Source organism: Phyllopteryx taeniolatus, chromosome 13 (assembly GCF_024500385.1).
Source record: "Phyllopteryx taeniolatus isolate TA_2022b chromosome 13, UOR_Ptae_1.2, whole genome shotgun sequence".
NCBI classification, from domain to species: domain Eukaryota; kingdom Metazoa; phylum Chordata; class Actinopteri; order Syngnathiformes; family Syngnathidae; genus Phyllopteryx; species Phyllopteryx taeniolatus.
The window spans coordinates 20,234,882-20,257,334 of record NC_084514.1 but is presented as its reverse complement, the minus strand read 5'-3'; the positions used below and the strand labels follow the sequence as shown (position 1 = coordinate 20,257,334).

At 42.7% G+C, this 22,453-nt stretch overlaps 1 protein-coding gene across 8 annotated transcripts in view; it reads left to right on the top strand.

The window, feature by feature from the left end:
• The window catches only part of ralgapa1 (Ral GTPase activating protein catalytic subunit alpha 1), a 92,625-nt gene that overhangs the window by 52,587 nt on the left and 17,585 nt on the right, over positions 1–22,453 (top strand). For 7 of the 8 annotated variants that reach the window (XM_061793737.1, XM_061793736.1, XM_061793738.1 and 4 more), the window contains 7 exons: positions 6,509–6,634; positions 7,134–7,192; positions 7,457–7,565; positions 9,846–9,956; positions 10,068–10,136; positions 10,240–10,377; positions 10,470–10,653. In XM_061793737.1, the coding sequence (XP_061649721.1) occupies positions 6,509–6,634; positions 7,134–7,192; positions 7,457–7,565; positions 9,846–9,956; positions 10,068–10,136; positions 10,240–10,377; positions 10,470–10,653 (796 nt within the window). Of the gene's footprint in view, positions 1–6,508; positions 6,635–7,133; positions 7,193–7,456; positions 7,566–9,845; positions 9,957–10,067; positions 10,137–10,239; positions 10,378–10,469; positions 10,654–22,453 lie in introns of those variants that run through there. The other variant, XM_061793744.1, reaches the window with a different exon arrangement.

Below are 22,453 nucleotides of genomic sequence, written 5' to 3'. Positions count from 1 at the left end.
GCATGTTTGCTGACCCATTAACATTGCATCATCAAAGAGAGCCAACCATTTTCAACACTTCAGATTGGTCAATCATATGTAAAAATAACAGACCCAGAGGACTTACCAATAGTATTAGTTTGTGAAAAACATAAAATTGACCAAATTTGAATATAGGAGGTTTCCGCCCGACAGTGAATGTATTTTATATAAATTGTTGTTTATACAGTGGTGTGAAAACGTATTTGCCCCCTTCCTGATTTCTTATTTTTTTGCATGTTTGTCACACTTAAATGTTTCCCTTCATCAAAAAAATTTAATATTAGTAAAAGACAACACAAGTAAACACAAAATGCAGTATATAATGGTTTTTATTATGAAGGGAGCAAAAAAATCCAAACCTACATGGCCCTGTGTGAAAAAGTGATTGCTTCATGAACCTAATAACTGGTTGAGTCACCCTTAGCAGCAACAACTGCAATCAAGCATTTGCAGTAACTTGCAATGAGTCTTTTACAGCACCGTGGAGGAATTTAGTCCCACTCATCTTTGCAGAATTGTTGTAATTCAGCCACGTTGGAGGGTTTTTGAGCATTAACCGCATTTTTAAGGTCATGCTACAGCATCTCAATAGGATTCAGGTTGGGACTTTGACTAGGCCACTCCAAAGGCTTCATTTTGTTTTTCAGCCATTCAGAGGTGGACTTGATGGTGTGTTTTGGATCATTGTGCTGCTGCTGAACCCAAGTTTGTTTCAACTTGAGGTCACAAACAGATGGCTGGACATTCTCCTTCAGGATTTTGTAGTAGACAGCAGAATTCATGGTTAAATTTATCACAGCAAGTCTTCTTGGTCCTGAAGCAGCAAAACATCCCGAAACCATCACACTACCACCACCTTGTTTGTTAGTATGATATTTTTTTTCTGAAGTGCAGTGTTACATGTATGACAGGTATAATGGGGGGGGAGACCTTCCAAAAAGTTTAACTTTTGTCTCGTCAGACCACAGAGCATTTTTATAGCAACTTATAAGCATCTTCAAACAACCCAGATCAAAAAGAAATTGAAACTTTTATTAAGGATCTAAACATCCCTCAATTAAATACGCAAATTAAAGATGGTTAAAGTTCCTTTAACCATCACGGAATTGCATAACGCATTAAAAAAATATGCAACCGGGACGGGCGCCTGGCCCGGACGGAATCCCTGTTGAATTCATTAAACGTTTTTGGCCAATACTAGCGCCTCTATTTTTCAGAACAGTCAATGAGATAAAGGGTTAAGGTAGAATTAGTAGCCATACGAACACAACTTCAATTAAGTTATTACTAAAGCCAGGTAAAGACCCCACTCTCCTGGCGAATTATCGGCCCTTATCACTGATTAATGTCGATATCAAGATTATCTCGAAAGCCCTCGCAGTGAGACTTAAAAAGGTACTTCCGTCGATAATCCACTATTACCAGACAGGCTTCATTAAAGGTAGAAGTTCCACAAATAATGTCAGACGTCTGTTGAATTTAATAAACATGTCACAACGTAAAAATCCAAACGCAATCATCATGTCACTTGACGCAGAGAAAGTTTTTGATAAAGTTAACTGGGCTTTCCTATTTGCAGTACTTCACAAATTTGGCTTTGGAGATTAAATTATACATTGGATAGCACCATTATACAATTCGCCGAAAGCGACAGTCACCACAAATTGGATCACTTCACAAAGTTTTATATTACAAAGAGGAACCAGAAAAGATGTCCACTCTCACCAATGCTATTTGCAATATTTATCGAACCTATTGCTGCCGCTATACATCAGAATGCTAATATTCAAGATATCTGCTCACTAGTGACAGAACACAAAATAAATTTATATGCTGATGATATTCTTCTTTACTTACAGGAACCCAAGTATTCTCTTCAGGCAGTCTTCAATCTCATTAAAACATTTTCACAAATATCAGACTATTAACTGGACAGACTCAACAATACTGCCAATAACACCAAACTCATGGACTCCTGCAGATCAAATCCCAGAGTACCCTATTCCTATACGAAACATTAAGTATTTAGGTATCAATATTTTGTCAAAACTCACAGAGCTAACCAATCTAAATTACACACCACTTCTGGAAAAAAATCTCATCTGATTTAAGACGCTGGAATAACCTGCCTATATCATTACTGGGAAGAATAGCTACAATAAAACCTTACCTCAAATAAATTATTTATTTTCAATGATTCCATTTAAGACCACATTTAAATGGTTTCAAACCTTAGATTCTGCTGTAATACATTTTTATTCAAAAAAAGAAGAAAAATAGAATCAGTCTATCCACTCTTCAGAAAAGTAAACAGGAGGGATGCCTAAATGCTCCCAACCTTAAACACTATTATTTAGCTAACCAATTACAATACCTCATCAAATGGTTGCACCACAGTGTGGAGTGTGATTCTTAGCTAGAATTGGAACAAAGCGACTGCAACAACATCAAACTACCAAAACTCCCATTTATTTCTACTAGTCTTAAACGCCATAAATGTTTCAAGAATCCAATAATCGCATCCACCTTAACGGCTTGGTGGCAAAGTTTAGTATCGGCAGGATCTCAATTAGCTCCCAGTATGCTCTCCCCAATCTGTCATAATCCAGATTTTGAAATTAATAATATACCCCTTCAGTACATGGGAACAACATGGAATTAACCACCTACATCAACTATTTAACAATAATGATTTTACGACACATGATGAACTGTTCCAAGAATTCCAAATAACAGCCGGAAACTTTCTTCAATACAATAAATTAAAAGCAGCAATAAAAAAAAGAATACCAACACTTTTGTTAAGCAAATAATGAAGCTTCTCCTGCAAAGTAAAATAAATCTCTCAAAAGTTTATAAATTAATTTCATTTATGAAATTAATGCACTTACCAATCACCAAATGGGAAGAAGACCTCTCCATGTCTGCTGACCGTAGCTACTGGATACAGATTTGTAACAATACGTTTAGAATGACAAAAAACACAAATCTACATACATACAATATAAAGTGGTCCATAGAAGACACTTTACTCATTACACTATGCATAAAATGGGCTTCTCTCCATCTAATATATGCGAGCAATGCACCAAAAATACACCAGACACCTATTTTCATGCTATATGGGAATGTACACCAATTCAATGCTTTTGGTCTTCGGTTATACAAAAACTCTCGATTCAACTTTCCCCAAGATTGAGCATACTTGGCGACTTAGGCATAATTGACCTCCCAAATAAATATTCACAATCATTACTTGTCGCGTTAGCTACAGCGAAGAAAACAATTCTATTTAACTGGAAAAACAAACAAGCTATTAACATCAATCAGTGGCTAAATCTCATCATAGAATATATTGCAATAGAAAAAATATCAGCAGAACGAAAAAATCAATTACACATATACGTAGATAGCTGGTCACCTTTCCTCAGCATGCTAAATCTAGACTCTTGATTCCCTTGCCATTTGGGTGCCATTTGACATTTGAAAATTACAAGACTATTTTCATAAGTGTGAAAGTAAACAATGGAATTCCATATTCTTTGTTGTTGTGGTTGTTGTTGTTGTTTTATTATTATTCTATTCTTTTTCTTTTTACTCTTATTTTCACATATTTTAGATCGTTTGCATGGTGAAAAAACACATGCATGCTGTGGGGACCTTCTTCTCTTGTCCCTGTGTTCGCTGTTCCGGAATCTGTGGGAGCGGGACTTTTTTTCACTCCTTCCTGATCTCGGGGGTGGGGGTGAACCACTGGGGTGACCTCCTGGGGAGTAGTGGAGGTGTGATGGTGACTTGCCCATGTTCCGTGGGTGCTGGGGAGGTGCCGGCTGGCACCCGCCTGGGTCTCCTGCTCTGGCTGCTGGTGGGGGCGGTGGGGGCCCCTTGTTGCTCCTCAGGCCTGCTTCCTCCACTTGTCTCTGTTCCTTGCGTCCCGCTGCGGTCGCCTCTTCCTCTTCTCGTGGGGGAGCCGGGCGGTCCCCTGCGGGCTGTGTGGCCTGCTGTGGGGTTCTTTTCCCTGTCTGGTTTTTTTGGGGGGGGGGTCCACCTTCCACGCTCAGGGGCGAGTAGTGGGTGCTGGCGGGGTGTGAGGGTGAGGGGGGCAGAGTTGGTGCTGCGGGTCTGGGAGGGATTTCCCTCTTCGTCGGTGGTTGTCCGGCCTAATGGTCCCGACCTGCAGGAGCCATGCCTCTTAATCACTCACTTAGTACACACTCGAACCATTCACTGTATATATTTTTCTCAGCGCCCTGACCCTCCGCCCTGCCTGCCCCCCTGGATTTTAAATGCATCACACACACTCCCCATGTTTTAATGCACCGCATACACCTATCTCTGGGGGGCGGTGGGTCGTGGTTGGGGGGGGGGGGGGGGGGGGGGGGGGGGGGGGGGGTTGGCTGTTAGGCAGTGGTGCCTGGCAGCCCTGCCTCCACCCCCTCGGCTGACTGACCCCTCCAGATTTTAATGCACCACACCACTCGGGGAGGCACTGGTACACGGGGTAGGGCCAATGACTGCCAGTCGGGGACCTGGCAGTCATAGTAACAGGAGGGGAGGTGGGTCTCACTTCCTTGCATGGCGGTGCTTCTGAGGCCGGGCCCCCCGGGCTGGGTGACTGCTTGGTGTTGGGTTTGACCTCATGGCCCGCGGCTGCTCTCATGATACCCCCCCCTTATCGTTCCCTTGTCAGGTGCCCCTATCCGCCCTCCTTTCCAACAAACAAGGGACACTCTGCTGCCCTCAGGCTGGGCAGGGACGGGCTGCATTGCGGGCCCTGCGGGTTGTGGACATCTTGCTCTCCTGGGGGTGGAGGGGGGGGACGTGTAGGTGGGGTGGGGGTTTGGCTGGGGGGGGTTGCATTGGGTCCCTGCGGCCCCCACCGGGTGGCCAGTTGTCAGGGCGCCTCGGTGGGGCTGGCGGACCGCCCTCGGTCCCTCGGTGTGGGACGTGTCCCATCCGCCGGGCTGGTCTCGGGTGGACCCCTGGGTCTGATTCCGCCCTTCGATTGATTGGGTGGGGTCCTCAGCCACCGCGATGCGGCCACAGCAATTTCAGGACACTTCTGTCAGTCTTTGTGCATGTAAAATGGTATCAATTCACTTGCATGTATCCGCAGACACACACTCCTAGGACTCTTTCACTGGGTGTGGGGTCACACACTTACTGCGACAAATAACTAATGAATATGCAAATCGCTTGTGTATCCCCTCACTTATACGCTCGTCCTGTAGACTTTTATAATTCACATAATTAATGCCACCGCACTTCAGTTGTACAGTCGGGTTCACAACCCTTGTCCTGCATGTTTCTTCTCCTGTCCTTGTCCTGTTCGATCTTGTCCTGTCCTTCCCTCACAGGGTGTAGCACTACATCGCCATGCAACACTCATATATATATATACTCATATTTAATGTTTTACAGTTGTAGATAATGTAATGATTTACTTCTCTCATCCTGTTTACAATGAGTGCTTTGTCTTTTTGTCTTTGTTTCTCTCTCCCTTCTAGAAACTTTGTTCTGTTCGACTGATCAAGTCTGATTCTCAATAAACCTCTATTATAATACCACAGCGGAAGCTTAAAAACTCCACTGTGACACAGTAAAACTGTTCCGGCATTAAAGGGATACAGATTTTCCATTCTGCTTGACCTAACAGCCGAACAGGACAAAAGAAAAAAAAAAGACCACAGAGCATTTTCCCCCAATTCTTGGGGATCATCAAGATCTCTTCTGGCAAAATTGAGACGAGCCCTGTTTTTTTTGCTCAGCAGTGGTTGTCGTCTCGGAACTCTGCCATGCAGCCCATTTTTGCCCAGTCTCTGATGGTGGAGTCATGAACACTGACCTTGACTGGGGCATGTGAGGCCTGCAATTCTTTGAATGTTGCTGTGGGGTCTTTTTTGACCTCTTGGATGAGTCGTCGCTGCGCTCTTGGGATAAATTTGGTCAGCCGGCCACTCCTGGGAAGGTTCACCACTCTTCTATGTTTTCGCCATTTGTAGACAATGGCTCTCGCTGTGGTTCGCTGGAGCCCCAAAGCTTTAGACTTGGCTTTATAACCTTTTCCACAATGATAGATCTCAATTACTTTCTTCCTCTTTTGTTGATGAAGATGTCGAGCTTTTGAGGATATTTTGTTCTACTTCAGGCAAGTCCTTTAAGTGATTCCTTGATTGAGAACAGGCGTGGCAGTATCAGGTATAGAGAGAATTTGAACAGGTATGATAAACCACAGTTATGTTTTAACAAGGGGCAATCACTTTTTCACATAGGGCCATGTAGGTTTGGATTTTTTCTCCTCCCTTTATAATAAAAACCTTCATTAAAAACTGGATTTTGTTTATTGTGTTGTCATTGACTAATGTTTAAATTTGTTTGATTATGGGAAACATTTAAATGTGACAAACATCCCAAAAAAGAAATCAGGCAGGGAGCAAACACTTTTTCACACCACTGTATGTATTATTTGTTTCTTCCTCCTTTTTAGGCTCCAAGGGTAGAAGCCCAGATACTTCTTGGATCACTTGTGTGTTTTCCCAACTTCTATGGGGAGCTCCCTGCCCTTCACCCCACCACAGCTGATGTGGCACTCACAAAGTTCCCTGACGTCAAGGTAAAGTGAGAGGCCATCAGTGATGTCTTCAGTGGTGGTCAACAAAGTAGATTTATCAGAACAGTTAAGCAAAACTAATCAGAAAGTACAGCATAAAAACGTAACTTTTATCCAGGTCAGTGCAAACCCTCTACAAAGCATGTCCTCTCTCCACTGGTGTCACACTTATAGATTAATCTCTCATCAGTCATTCTTGTAACAGTCAAGACAGTCAATGGCAGTAATGTTAATATTGTTGTTGTTGCTGTATAAACAGTTAATGTCATGCATAGCAGCGTCTCAGGCTTGCTCAATGCTTTTATACTCGGCAGAAACGTTTTGAATCACTAAGTAGCCATTACCTGAGGGCTCAGAAGTGTTTGTGTATGCAATATTAATATGTCATGAAGTTGGTCTTCCAAGCTGTTCTTTCAATTTGTCATGGTATTTTACTAATAGGTGCACATCAGCTTTAAATCTTAAGGCAGATTACATGATTCTCCCATGCTTTGTGTTTCAGGAGCATGTTATCAAAACTATACTGACCTCTGCCAGGGACGAACCCTCTGCTCCTGCTAGGTAGATACACATGTGCATGCATTTTCTAATGTTAAGTGGGTGTGAGCAGGCCCAGAAAAACAAACCTACAATAAGGTGATGCGTGAAGTGGTGTGTTTTTTTAAACATATTAGAAATATATATTTTTTGTTGTTTAAAAAAAGTTGAAATCAAAGCACATTTATTTTATCATCTCACACATTTATGTTGGCATGTATGTGTTGGTTCAGAATGTTAAGTGGGAAACGGCTGATCAGTAAGTTTCATTTTATTTTTATGCTTTAGGTGTGTAGCTTTGTGCAGTCTGGGCATCTGGCTGTCAGAGGAGCTTGCTCATGGGACCCACCATCCACAGATTAATGATGCTCTTAATGTCATCTGTGTTACTCTAAAGGTCAGTTATCAAATTTTGTCAATAAAATTGAAGCTATCTAGTAAAAATACATGATTACAGGCCAACTTTGACCTTCAAAAATGTCATTCTTTTAAGACAGAATACACATAATTATTGAATAAAGAAACCTCTTTCATGAATATATGAACATTTTGAATTTTAAATTCCTCATATCAGTAAAATAAATTGATTTTCAAAATCAAATTCCTTTGTTTAAACATTATTGTTTAATATGCTGTAAGATTTGACTACGAAAATGTCACGCCTGCGGTTAATCAGAGGCACTTTAAATGGTGGTTGGGGGTGCAATTAACATGAGTTTGAATGTCCATCCATCCATCCATTTTCTGAGCCGCTTCTCCTCACTAGGGTCGCGGGCGTGCTGGAGCCTATCCCAGCTGTCATCGGGCAGGAGGCGGGGTACACCCTGAACTGGTTGCCAGCCAATTGCAGGGCACATAGGAACAAACAACCATTCGCACTCACAGTCATACCTACGGGCAATTTAGAGTCTCCAATTCATGCATGTTTTTGGGATGTGGGAGGAAACCGGAGTGCCCGGAGAAAACCCACGCAGGCACGGGGAGAACATGCAAACTCCACACAGGCGGGGCTGGGGATTGAACCCGGGTCCTCAGAACCGTGAGGCTGACGCTCTAACCAGTCGGCCACCGTGCCGCCGAGTTTGAATGTGATTGGTTAATTCTGAACAAAGATACACAGTAGGTATATATAAATATATATCTGCCTACACCTCTGTTATCTATCATCTGTCACGTGATCTGGGAAAAAAGTAAGCCCACAAGCTAGCAAAAAAAAAAGTACGTGTTTGGAGAGCTTTTTCAAATTTTGCAGCATTCAGCTTGTTGTATTTACTTGGATTGTCTTTGTGAGATATCAAAATTGATTTGATGTAACATTTAAGTGTGATAATTATGCAATAATATCAGTAATCATTTTCACTACATACCTTTTCCACCTTGGAATCCCTAGCTTGTGTATCGGCAGCCAATAGTCTACTGGAGCCAGTGCTGCTGAACACACTTGCATTCACTAACTCCTGGGAGCAAACCCTGGACTGTCAATATATATAGTATATATATATATATTTTAATCTTGTGTAGGGAAATAATTCCAAATGCTCCACAGTATAATTTTTTTGATATTTTTTATGGGCTCAAAATGATTTTCCCTAAAACAGTATGTTTTGTATTTCTGTGAAATGATTCATAAAGCCACACTGCAGTTGCTTGCTAAGGGCGGTGGTTCTTTTAATGATTGGTTATGTTACAGACACAAGTAATTGGATTTAAAGTGTTGAAATGGGCATCAAATTGTAATGTATGAAAATCAAAGTGAAGGTCATTGAATTGCGCCAAAGCTCTGGCTGCAAACTGAACAGCTGGGTAGCTGTGGATTTAACATGGCAGGCTCCATGCAGCCAAACTATGATGGAAAATGTTTCTGGAAAAGATTTTTGGTGTTGGTTGGTGAACCTGCCCCAGTTGATCCATAGAGACTAGACCATCTGAGACTAGTCTGTTTGAGGCCACCAAACTGGGAGGCCTGTGCATCAGAGAGACGCTGTCCAAATTATACTGTGTCATCCATAGCCAAATGGACTCAAACACACATAGACACACACATGCATACACACACATACCTTTTCCACCTTGGAATCCCTAGCTTGTGTATCGGCAGCCAATAGTCTACTGGAGCCAGTGCTGCTGAACACACTTGCATTCACTTACTCCTGGGAGCAAACCCTGGACTGTCAATATGTTTGGTCCTCCTTCAGATAGGATGCCCATCCAGGGGGGACGCTGCAAGCTCTGTTGCAAACACATTTACGCTATCACCCGCATACATCTTGTCTACGTTTGCCTTCGCACCATCAGCCGTGGGCTCTGTGACATGCACACAGTATCACACACGATCACACACACAAAAAGCTTGAGGGATTGTCATATTTCCATGCAGCGTCACTTGCTTTATTTGTCACTCGAGTGCATCCTTTGATCTGGAAGGATTTTTCTTTTGTAAATGGTAATCCTATTTAGAACCTCTATGTAAATTCTCTCCCTTGTCTCTAATAAATGTTTTCATCGCAATATTTTGACTTCAGGCCTGTTAACCTAAATACTATTATTCTTAATTTGAACCTTTGTCTCACTGGCTGACTTTAATGAATCACTTAAGCATGGATGACTTTGTTTTCATTTCCTAGAGGACTTGTACTACGATAATTATGTTTACATGAACCTGCATGTTGTCCCCCAGTATCCCAATAAGAATGTTGCACTGGTGGCATCAGACATCCTTCACCTTTTGATCAGTTATGTGGATCACCTTCAGAAATTTCCCATTGACACTCCGAAGAAGATAGTAGAGGTGAGACAAATTGATTATCATTCACATTATACTTTTCTTAAATGTATTGTTATTTGTTCCGCGATCTGTGGTTTATAGGATTGAATCCAAATTGACTTTGTTCCTTCCTAGATTTTGATTGCCACCATTACCCACTTGCTACCTACTACTGAGTCATCTCCTTATGAACTGGATAAGAGGGTAGCATGAACACACACAAAAAAAAACACACACAGTGCATTATCATTTACACTTTATTGTTCATTTAACATTGAGAGTAACCTTATGACCACGTGTGCTGCAGCTGGTTGTGTCTCTCCTGTTGTGTCTGTTGGACTGGGTGATGGCTCTCCCTCCAAAGACTCTACTTCAACCTGTTCAAACACGTAGCCCCCCAGATAAGGAGCAGCTGCCAAAGACCCTGCTCAGCTGCATTTATAAGGTAAGTTTTTTTGTATTATGATGTGATGGTTCCTTAAAATATTTATACCGAAGTACAAGTTATGCATCATGTTTTTCTTACATTCTCTCCAGGTTTTGCATGGCTGTGTGTATGGAGCCCAGTCTTTCAGCAGCCCCAAGTATTTCCCACTGCAGCTCTCAGATCTGTCAAGTTCAGACTATGATCCGTTTCTGCCATTAGAGAGCCTCCGAGAACCTGAACCGCTGCATAGTCCAGAGTCTGAACGCTCCAGCAAACTCCAGCCTGTCACTGAAGGTATTTTATTCAATAGCAACTACTCTGGATTTTGGCCTTCTGTCCAAATGCAGAGTTTTAGGTCAAAAAGTGAGCATTATAAAACCCCATATTTATAAAACTAAGTGATCAGGATTTGGGTGTCGATAGGGAATACTGTTAGCACTTCCTCTTTAAATACAGGTACATCTATGATCTCAATAAATAAGAATATGGTAGAAAACATTTATTTCAGTACTCATACGTTATATACATTCATTAAACACTTGAGAAAATACTTTTCAGAGAGCAAATTCACATCTAATTTCTACATCAAAAATAATTTCCATTGTTTCTTGATTGTTTGTTACGTAATATTCTAGTTTCTTGAGATGGTGAATTTTGGGTTTTCTGTTGCTGTAAACTACAACCCCAATTCCAATGAAGATGGGATGTTGTGGTAAACATAAATAAAAACAGAATACAATGATTTGCAAATCATGCTCAACCTATATTTAATTGAATACACTACAAAGACAAGATATTTAATGTTCAAACTGATAAACTTTATTGTTTTTAGCAATTAATCATTAACTTAGAATTTTATGGCTGCAACACGTTCCAAAAAAGCTGGGACAGGGTCATGTTTACCACTGTGTTACATCACCTTTTCTTTTAACAACATTCAATAAATGTTTGGGAACTAAGGACACTAATTGTAGAAGCTTTGTAGATGGAATTCTTTCCCATTCTTGCTTGATGTACAGCTTCAACTGTTCAACAGTCCGTTGGTCTCCGTTGTCATATTTTACGCTTCATAATCCGCCATACATTTTCAATGGGAGACAGGTCTGGACTGTAGGCAGGCCAGTCTAGTACCCGCACTATTTTACTACAAAGCCACGCTGTTTTAACACGTGCAGAATGTGGTTTGGCATTGTCTTGCTGAAATAAGCTCGGACGTCCATGAAAAAGACGTTGCTTGGATGGCAGCATATGTTTCCCCAAAACCTGTATGTACCTTTCAGCATTAATGGTGCCTTCACAGATGTGTAACTTACCCATGCCATTGGCACTAACATAGCCCCATACCATCAGAGATGCTGGCTTTTGAACTTTGAGTCCATAACAGTCCGGATGGTTCTTTTCCTCTTTGACCCGGAGGTCAACGTCCAAAATTTCCGAAAACAATTTGAAACGTGGACTCGTCGGACCACAGAACACTTTTCATCAGTCCATCTTAGATGAGCTCGAGCCCAGAGAAGCCGGCGGCGTTTCTGGGTGTTGTTGATCAATGGCTTTTGCTTTGCATAGTAGAGTTTCAAGTTGCACTTACAGATCTAGCGCCGAACTGTATTTACTGACATTGGTTTTCTGAAGTGTTCCTGAGCCCATGTGGCGATATCCTTTACACATTGATGTCAGTTTTTGATGCAGTGCCACCTAAGGGATCGACTTCACGGGCATTTAGGGAAGCTTCTTTTATACCCAATCATGGGACCCACCTGTTCCAATTAGCCTGTCCACCTGTGGGATGTTCCAAACAGATGTTTGATGAGCATTCCTCAACTTTTTCAGTCTTTTTTGCCACCTGTCCCAGCTTTTTTGGAACATGTTGCAGCCATACAATTCTAAGTTCACGATTATTTGCTAAAAAGAATCAAGTTTATCAGTTTGAACATTAAATATCTTGTCTTTGTAGTGTATTCAATTAAATATAGGTCGAATATGATTTGCAAATCATTGTATTCTCTTTTTATTTATGTTTAACACAATGTCCCAACTTCATTGAAATTGAGGTTGTATAATGATTCAGATCATGAAATATTTCTCTGAGTTGTGTGTACTGCGTCGCTACAATATGAGTTTCACTTTTTGAATTGAACTACCTAAGTTAAGTTTTGGACACTATTCTAATTTATTGAGATGCACTTGTAATGTCACAGTTGCATTCTTTTTAAAAATAATTTGTGTTATATGTTTTTTTACATGTATTTTATTATTTGCTGTATTTAAATATTCAATATATTTTATTATTTCTATATTTCTTTATATAACATTTGTATTATTGTGTGCACATGCATGGTCAAAATCATGCACACCATATCAGTGGGACACTGGCACATTTGGGAAACTATTTTTGGCAGGTTAGACACATGGGTACTTTCTGGAAAAGCAGACTGCAGAGTGGAGTGAGTTACACAATTAAAACAAGCTATTCTTAATTTAAATAACACTGCCACACACTGAGTTTATTGGCCCATGACTTTGTAATTAGGCTGGGCAAATAGCCGCCATTTTCATTCAACAGACCAAGCCTCCTCCGTGTTTCATGTTAGGTACAGTTGTCACTAAAATAACCTCCAATGGATAAGACTGGAATTTGTCAAAAACCTATTGACAATCCAAAATGCTTCTGGGAGAATGTCCTTTGGACAGATCAGACAAAACTGGAGCTTTTTGAGCATGTCACATCAGCTCTATATTTACAGGTGGAAAAAGTAAGGATGCAAAGAAAAGACCACAAAACATGGAGGAGACTCAGTTGGTGTGCTTTGTTGTATCCAGCACAGAGTGTCTTGAATCTGTGCAGGCTACAATGAAATCTCAATACTATCAAGGGATTCTGGCGCAAAATGTGCAATGAAGGATCAGAAAGATTGATTTCAGCTGCCGGTCCTTGGTCCTCCAATAGAATAATGACCCCAACCTACTCAAGAATGGCTAACAAAACAATTGGCTATTCTGAAGAGCCCCCATCAAAATCTTCCATCCTCTTGAACATTTGTGGGAGGAGCTTAAATATGCTCACTGGAATACCCTGGAGCAGTTTGGTGAGCCAATTTACCTGTCAGCAAGTGCATGTCACATTGAGAGTCATTCGATTGCCTCAAACGTTTGTGCTACAAAATATTAAGGGTAGGATTATTTTTGTCCAGGACCACAGAATTAAAAGTGCCTGATTAGTTAAAGAAAAATAACTTTGTTTTAAAATTACGTTTGTCAGTTTTAATCTATTGCATTCATCATTGTGCATTTTTCTTCCTTTAACAGAAAGGTGCCAACAATTTTTAAATATGTATGGATTTATTTTAACATTGATGTTGGACATAAAGCTTTTGTCTCAGCAGTGGGGGAACATGTTTTTAAAAATATCTGAGTGCATTGGGACAAGGCATATATTTTGCTGTTAAAACTAGATACATTTATCATACATGCAAATCAGTCGCCTTGCGGCGAAATTCGCCGTTTTGAACTCAAAATAGGCCATTTACGTGAATTGAATAGATCCGATGAGTTTTTCCATGGGTCCGGCGCCACTGCCGCCGTCGTCGTCATAGGCTGTTTCGTACTCCTTGAACGCTGGCAACTAGATCCATTCCACACATCCGCCATCCACAAACAGATGTAATTTCTGAATATTACTCCGTGGCGGACTAATTTGCGAGCGCATCGGCCTGAGGTTCCGCCTGTGCGCTCGACTTTCGCATTGGGCGCTGTTTGCTCCAATCCAATTTAAGCACTAGTGACATTTAAGTCGAGTTCACCAATCAAACAACACAAGAAAGTCACATGACCTCACACGTCTTATTGGGCTTCCCGGGCATAGGTATTAACACTAGATAAGCCATACCGGCTGATCATCGTGGCTACGTGGCCACCATGTTGGGAAGGTTATCGTTACTATGAAGGCAACTCGTGTTTACATTTAGACAAGCAAAAACAACAGCTTTCATGTATTATAGTATATTTCTGGCACTGTCTACCCAAATGTGGATATTTCAGCCCACTTATAACTTGAAAAAACACTGTGCAGTAAATTGCAGATGTAGTTTTGGCTGTGCATACACACACACGCGCACACACAGCAATATCAGAATTTGCACATTCACATTTTATTTTGTTATTTTTATTATATTGATGTTCATGCTGTGGTTAAAGTATCTGGTTACTCACTATTTACTCAGTATGTGAGTAATTATTTCACTGTACTTTTTACTGTTACTGAAGTAATTTTTTTGAAGGACTACTTTTTACTTTTCCTGGAGTCACATTATTGTCAAGTAACAGTACTCTTACTTGAGTACAATATTTGGCTACTCTACCCATCTATCCGCTATTGCTACTCTTACATTTAAGCAACATTTTTGCTCATCAGATCAGCCAGTCTCATTTGTTGCACGGGTCTTTTGTATTTTCGCGTTGAGGTGCTGTGGGTAGTGGCCCTGGTTGTGGTCCCAGCGGAACCGCAAAGCACACGTAACATCGGTGACAAGAGTTGATCCACGAGTACATTAATTGCTTCATCTTACATTCCGCTTATCCTCACTAGGGTCGCAGGCGTGCTCACACTCACACCTACGGGCAATTTAGAGTATACAATTAACCTACCCTGCATGTTTTTGGGATGTGGGAGGAAACCGGAGTAACCGGAGAAAACCCACGCAGGCATGGGGCGAACATGCAACCTCCACACAGGCGGGGCCGGGATTTGAAACCTGGTCCTCAGAACTGTGAGGTAGATGTGTCGCTCCGCTAGTACATTTTGTATTAATTAGGAAACATGCCTACAATTACCGAATTAGTTTACGGATGTTCATGTTAAATGTATTGAGCGACGGATCGATCGATGTTAGAGGTTATGTCACAACACAGAATGAACTAACTTCAAATTCAGATATTGCCAATAAAAACAGAAAAATACTGTACTTAATATTTTCCCGGAGGATGCATTTGGGATTAGCCTTCGAAGTTGGTAATAGTGAAAAAAGATTATTTTCCAATTCAATTCTTTTCCAAAATGAGAGTGTACATGAGAGGTTTAAATGTTTTTCTGCGTGAAGAAAATGTATTTTGCCTTATTCTAGTCTTCAGACTTTTCCATATTGCTTAATTTATTTTAAAATCAAAAAAATTATCTGCCGCCCTACAATTCATTCATCCATTCATCTTCCGTTCAGTTTATCCTCACTAGGGTCGTGGGCGTGCTGGAGCCTGTCCCAGCTATCTTCGGGCGAGGGGCGAGGTAAACCCTGAACTGGTCGCCAGCCAATCGCAGGGCACATATAAACAGCCATTCGCACTCACATTCACACCTATGTGCAACTTAGATTCTTCAGTCAACCTACCAAGCATGTTTTTGGGATGTGGGTAGAAACCGGAGTACCCCGGGAAAACCCACGCAGGCACGGGGAGAGAATGCATACTCCACACAGGCGTGGCCGGGATTTGAACCCCGGTCCTCAGAACTTTGAGGCAGATGTGCTAACCAGTCGTCCACCTGCCTCCACTACAATGTATTTATTTTTATTTTTTTGGTCACCTTTTTCATGCCTTTGGTGTTTCCATGTCTGTTAACTTGTGACTGCTTGTGACTCCTATGTGAGCCACCACTTTCAGTTATTACATTTGTTTTGATCTATACCCCCCAAACGTGTGTTTCTGGCTGATTGTTTAATTCTGCCAAGTGCTTCATATTTCATTCAAATGACACAAACCTCCACAGTAGTATCTGCAACATGGATTGCATTTTATCTGGATGTTGAAGCAGTGCACTGATTCACACAGCTTGGACAATTTGACCCACTGTAACCCTAACAGTGCCAATTATGAAAGATTGAAGGTGTGTATGTGTGGACACCTTTGTGCATCTGGGTGAAAGTGTGTATAGTCCCCTGCTGTGGTCCACCAGGACAAAGGAACCAGTGTAATGACTGCATCACCCTGTGAGATTATGCATCTACTGTTCTTTGTCTTCAATGCTCTTACTGTGTTCTCTTTTTATTCATTTCCCGCTGTTATATGCCATTGGTTACTGTTTGAGTTTTTGCTTTCCACCGCAAAATGCTCATGTTCTTCTGATGTTTGAGAACACAACAGTAATGTCAGGTCAATACATACTGTCATGAATAGAACAAAGGACAGGACCCGAAATGCGAAAAAGAGAGGTCTAATAAACGGGCAGAGGTCGGTACACAGGCAGGCAATCCGAAAAGGCAACAGTATCCAAAAAACGTGAGGCAAAAAGGCAAGCTCAATAATCAGGGTTTAGTCTTACTATGAGTCGGTGACGTGGAAACAAGGAATGCTGGAACGTGACAACAAGGTACAACGAACTGGCAACCACAAAGAATGAGACACAAGGTTAAATGCATGTGGGTAATTAGAGTAAACGAGCCACAGGTGGGGAAGATGCTCTCAGGAACAGGTGTGTACGAGACAGGGGGAAGACAACAACCATAAAACACACCCATGACAGTACCCCCCACCCCCAGACGGCCCCGGAGCCCCAGGATGCGCAATGTGGAAGTCCCGAATGAGTGAGTTATCCACGATAAACCCAGACGGCACTCATGAACGTTCCTCAGGCCTGTAGCCCTCCAAGTCCACCAGATATTCAAACCCCCTCCCCCTCTGACGAGACGACAACAACCGCCTCACCGTGAAGACAGGTCCCCCGTCCACGAAACGGTGGGGAGGAGGGGGCCTGGAAGGCGGGACCAGAGGGGACTCCCGAGCGGGCTTGAGCAGGCTGACGTGAAATGCAGGGTGGACCCGCATCAACCCTGGGAGCCTAAGCTTCATTGTGACAGGGTTGATGACCTTTGTGATGGGGAAGGGCCCAACGAACCTGGGAGCGAGCTTCTGGGACGCCACCCCGAGTGGAATATGCTTGGTGGAGAGCCAAACTCGCTGACCCACTTTGTAGTTCGGGGCCGGTGTCCTCCTACGGTCAGCTGCGGTCTTGTAGGACTGTCCTTGGCATAGCAGCATTCAGCGCGCTCGCTCCCAGGTCCTCCTGCAGCGTCTCACCAAGTTCAATGCAGATGGTACCGTGGACTCGGGGGCTATGCCAGGAAACAGAGATGGTTGGTAACCATGCACAATGTGAAAAGGTGATGGACCAGTGGATGCAGAGGGGAGAGAATTGTGAGAGAACTCGACCCAAACCAGCTTCTGAGTCCAGGATTGTGGCTCCTGTGAAGCGAGACATCGGAGCCCAGTCTCCAGGTCTTGGTTCAGGCTCTCATTTTGTCCAGATGACAGACTGACGGTAGCACCTATTTAACTGCAAAAATCCTTCCAAAATCATGAAACGAATTGGGGGCCCCTATCAGATACCACATTCTTGGGAAAACAATGAAACTTAAATACCGGGTTTATCATCAACCAAAGCCACCTTGACAGCCAGCAGTTCACGGTCACTTATATCATAAATTCTCTCGGCTGGAGTCAGTTTTTTTGGAGAGATAAGAGCAAGGATGTAACCTACCATCTTTGAGACATTTCTGGGAGAGCACTGCTCCTATTCCGGCATCAGACGCATCAACTTCCACAACAAACTGCTGTTTGGGATCTGGCAAAGTGAGGACGGGAGCGAAGGTAAAGCTCGATTTTAGTTTCTGTAAAGCTGACTGACAAACCGGGTTCCACACAAAAGGGTCTGTGTGGCGAGGTAAGATCATGCAAAGGCGAGGGTATTGAACTGAAATTTCTAATGAACTTTCTGTCGAAATTTGCAAACCCTAAGAACCTTTGTACATCCTTGCGTGACGTGGGTGTGGGCCAATTAGTCACGGAAGCAAGGGTCCATTTTGACTTCACCTGGAGCCCGCACAAAAGCCCAAACGAAAAGGACGCCTTGTGGAACTCGCATTTCTCAGCCTTGACATAAAGTTTATTCTGCAGTAACCGCTGCAACACAGAGTGGACATGAATAATGTGAGTCTCCTCATCCGGGGAAAATATCAAAATATCGTCCAAATAGACAAAAACATACACATTCAACATGTCACGCAAGACATCATTGACAGTTTTGGAAAACAGCTGGAGCGTTAGTAAGTCCAAAAGGCATGACCAAATACTCATAATGTCCCGTTGGTGTGTTGAATGCTGTTTTCCATTCATCCCCCTCCCTTATCCCGACTAGATGATACACATTTCGTAAGTCTAGTTTGGTGAAAACTTTAGCTCCCTCCAGGAACTCAAAGGCGGTGGAGATGAGAGGAAGAGGATACCTGTTTTTCACAGTTATTTCGTTGAGACTGCGGTAATTGATACAGGGTCGCAGGGTCTTGTCCTTTTTGCCCACAAAGAAAAATCCTGCTCCCGCAGGGGATGAATATGGGCGAATGATCCCACCTGCCAGTGATTCTTCCACATGGTCCTTCATAGCCTTGTGTTCTGGCCCTGAAAGAGAGAACAACCTCCCCCGTGGAGGTGTGGTTCAGACAGCAAGTCAACTGCACAGTCATAAGGTCTGTGGGGTGGAAGGGATTTGGCTTTGGACTTGGATTATATGGAGGCTTGACACAGTTCTGGGCGCAATTGCTGCCCCATGACATAACATGCCCAGAGGACCAGTCAATGTTGGAGTTATGTAATTTCAACCAAGGGTTCCCTAAAATAAGGTCATGATTCATAGCGTCAAAAACATGAAAACTAATGTGTTCCGAGTGAGAATCGGGAAATGTTAATGTGAGTGTTTGGGTGCGGTGAGTGATCTTGCCCATAAAACTGCCCTCTGCAGCATAAGCGTTGCGGTGGCGTCTTCCTTGAAAGGTTCTAAGGTGCATACGTCTAACGAGGAGGGATTTGAGTAAATTTGCGTCAGAACCAGAGTCAATCAATACAGATGTATGAATCTCTTGATCTTGAGAGCATAGTGTCACTTTAGATATTTAGACTCACCGCTCCCGTACCCTTGTTACCGGCACTGGCAACTTCGACATGACAGTTGCTCACGGAATGACCCAACTGTCCGCAGTAGAAGCACCGCCCTTCCCTCAGCTGGCGTTGACGTTCCTCAGGGGAGAGACGGAACCTGCCTAGTTGCATGGGTTCATCCGTGGTGACGCTAGCCAGTGGATTGAGACTGGCAACAGGGGATCTGCCTTGGTTTGGCTGGTCACCGAGGCTCCTCCTCCAAGTGCGCGGTGACGCATCCTTCCGCCGATCTCCATCCAGCTCGCGAGCCAAAAGACTTTTGTCGATCTTTATGGCGAGAGCAATGAGAGTCTCCAAGTTGGTCGGCAGGTCTCGTGGGACCAAATGATCTTTGACGGCAGGGGATAGTCCTTGAAAAAATGCATCGAGTAGTGCCTTGTTGTTCCACTGACTCTCAGCTGCTAGAATGCGAAACTCAATCGCGTAATCTGACACCCTGCGCTTGCCTTGTTGTAAGATGACAAGGGAGCGAGCTGCCTCACGATCTGGTGTGGAATACTGAAAAACTTGCTCCATAGTCTTTACAAAAGAAGCCCAAGAATGACACACGGCAGAATTGCGGCTCCATTCAGCAGTAGCCCACGCCTCCGTACGACCAGTCAGGTGGGAAATGTCAAAAGTGATCTTTGCCCGCTCGGTGGGCAAGGCGGCTGCCTGCATCTTAAAGTGGAGTTCGCACTGAGTGATGAACGGCTTAATATTCCCAGAATCTCCAGAGAACCTCTCCGGTCGAGAGAGCTGTGGGCAGACAGCAGCGGAGGTGGCAGTTGGCGGCATGGTGACTGATTCACTTGGAAACGGTGGTACAATGGCGCCATCGGGTGCTGTGCCAGCTGGTTCCTTGTTCTGAACCATATTCATTATAATATGCGTTGACCCTGCGCTTGAAGGGCTTTGGGCACCGGGTCTGAGTCTGCTGGGTCCATATTATGGCCAGTTCGTTCTGTCATGAACGGAACAAAGGACAGGACCCAAAATGCACGACTCCAATTCAAATGGACAGTTTCAAAAACAGAGCTTTAATAAAAGAGCAGAGGTTGGTACACAGGCAGGCAATCCGAAAAGGCAACATTATCCAAAAAACGTGAGGCAAAAAGGCAAGGTCAATAATCAGAACAGGGTCTAGTCTTACAATGAGTCAGTGACGTGGAAACAAGGAATGCTGGAACTTGTCAACAAGGTACAACGAACTGGCGACCAGAAATAATGAGACACGAGGTTAAATGCATGTGGTAATTAGGGTAAACGAGGCACAGGTGGGGAAGATGCTCTCAGGAGCAGGTGTGTACGAGACGGGGGGAAGATAACAACCATAACACACAACCATATCTCTACTCGTCACACACATCTGTCAATAAAGCCCTGTGTGCCAACCCAAACCAATGTGGTACCCTAGGTGAGATTTGATACGGCGCCCCGTCCAACAATGATTTACTTAAGCTTATCAAGAAAAGTAAAATAACTATAGTTTTTAACATTGCCTTGAATTCAAAAGATAACATGCCACACGATTTAAAATATAAAATTTTCTTAATTTCATTATTGTATCGTTAACTGCCATACAAATCATCTAAGTAACTTGCTGTTAAAACATCTAATGGGACAAACCTAAAGTAGCAACAGCTTTACCTCTCTTTCTCCCATTTTTGCCCCTCTTTTATTCTTCCCTGTTTTGGTCGTTTTGACGTTTCCAGAGTTCTCTGCGTTCACGTCAATAAATTTGCCACGACCTCAACAGAAAGTGAGCAGGATACCAACCAGCCAGATGATTTTTGAGATGAAGATCAGCCAGATGAAGTTATTGCAAATATGTGCAGTAGGCTGTCACTATTGAATCTTTTTAGAATCGATTTTCCTATTGATTATTGATCGAATAAGTGAATAATAATCTCCCCACTATTACAAAAAATAAAACCATAACTCAGGACAGAGCACCTTTTGTTTGAACCCACCCACTTTTCAAGTAAGCAAAAGTATTCAAACAGTGACTGATGGGTGTTTCTAGTTGCCCAGGTGTTGCCTTTTAGATTGATTGCTCAAACATTAGTGCTTGTGTTTGGCTTTGGATTTCACCTGTGAAAACAGCATTTGCAGTTAAGTAAACATGAAGACCAGAGAGCTGTCTACGAGAGAAAAGCAAACTATTTTGAAGCTAAGAGAAGAGTGAAAATCGATCAGAGCTATTGCACAAACATTGGGCATAGGCAATACAACAATTTGGAATGTTCTGAAAAAGAAAGAAACTACTGGTCTACTAAGTAACAGACATCGAACAGGTTGGCCAAGGGTATCGACAGCAGTTGATGACAGAAACATTGAGCGCTGTGAAGAAACACCCAAAGACAAAAGTCAGTGACATCACTGCCCACGTCCACAGGGCAGGGGTGTAGGTATCACTATCCACTGTTCGAAGAAGACTTCGAGAGAAAAAATAAACAGGCCATACTACAAGATGCAAACCATTCATCAGCTAAAAGAATCAGAAGGCCAGATTGGATTTTGCAAAGTACAGAGGTGAGCCACAAGAGTTTTGGAAAGTTTTCTAGGCATATGACACCAAGATTAGCCTCCACCAAAGTGATGGAAATGTCAAAGTATGGAGCAAGAAAGGATCTGCTTATGATTGAAAACATACAAGCTCATCTGTGAAGCATGGTGTAGGTAATGTCACGGCTTGGGCTTGCTTGGCAACTTCTGGAATCACTAGTCTTTATTGATGATGTAACTCATGATGGTTGCAGCAGAATGAATTCTAAAGTCTACAAAACCATTTTGTCCGGCAATTTATAGAAAAATGCATCCAAACTAATCGTGAGAAGCTTCATCATGCAACAAGACAATGACTCAAAACATACTGCCAACACAACAAAGGACTTCATCAGGTGGAAAAAGTGGAAGGTCTTAGACTGGCCAAGTCAATCACCGGAACTTAAGCCAATAGAGCATGCATTTAACCAATTGAAGATGAGACTGAAAGGAGAAACCCCCAGAAATAAACACGAACTGAAAGAGGCTATAGTAAAGGCCTGGAAAAGGCCATTTGAAGTGAAAAATGCAACAATCTGGTGAAATCAATGGGTGACAGGCTTGATGCAGTTATTGCAACTAAAGGTTA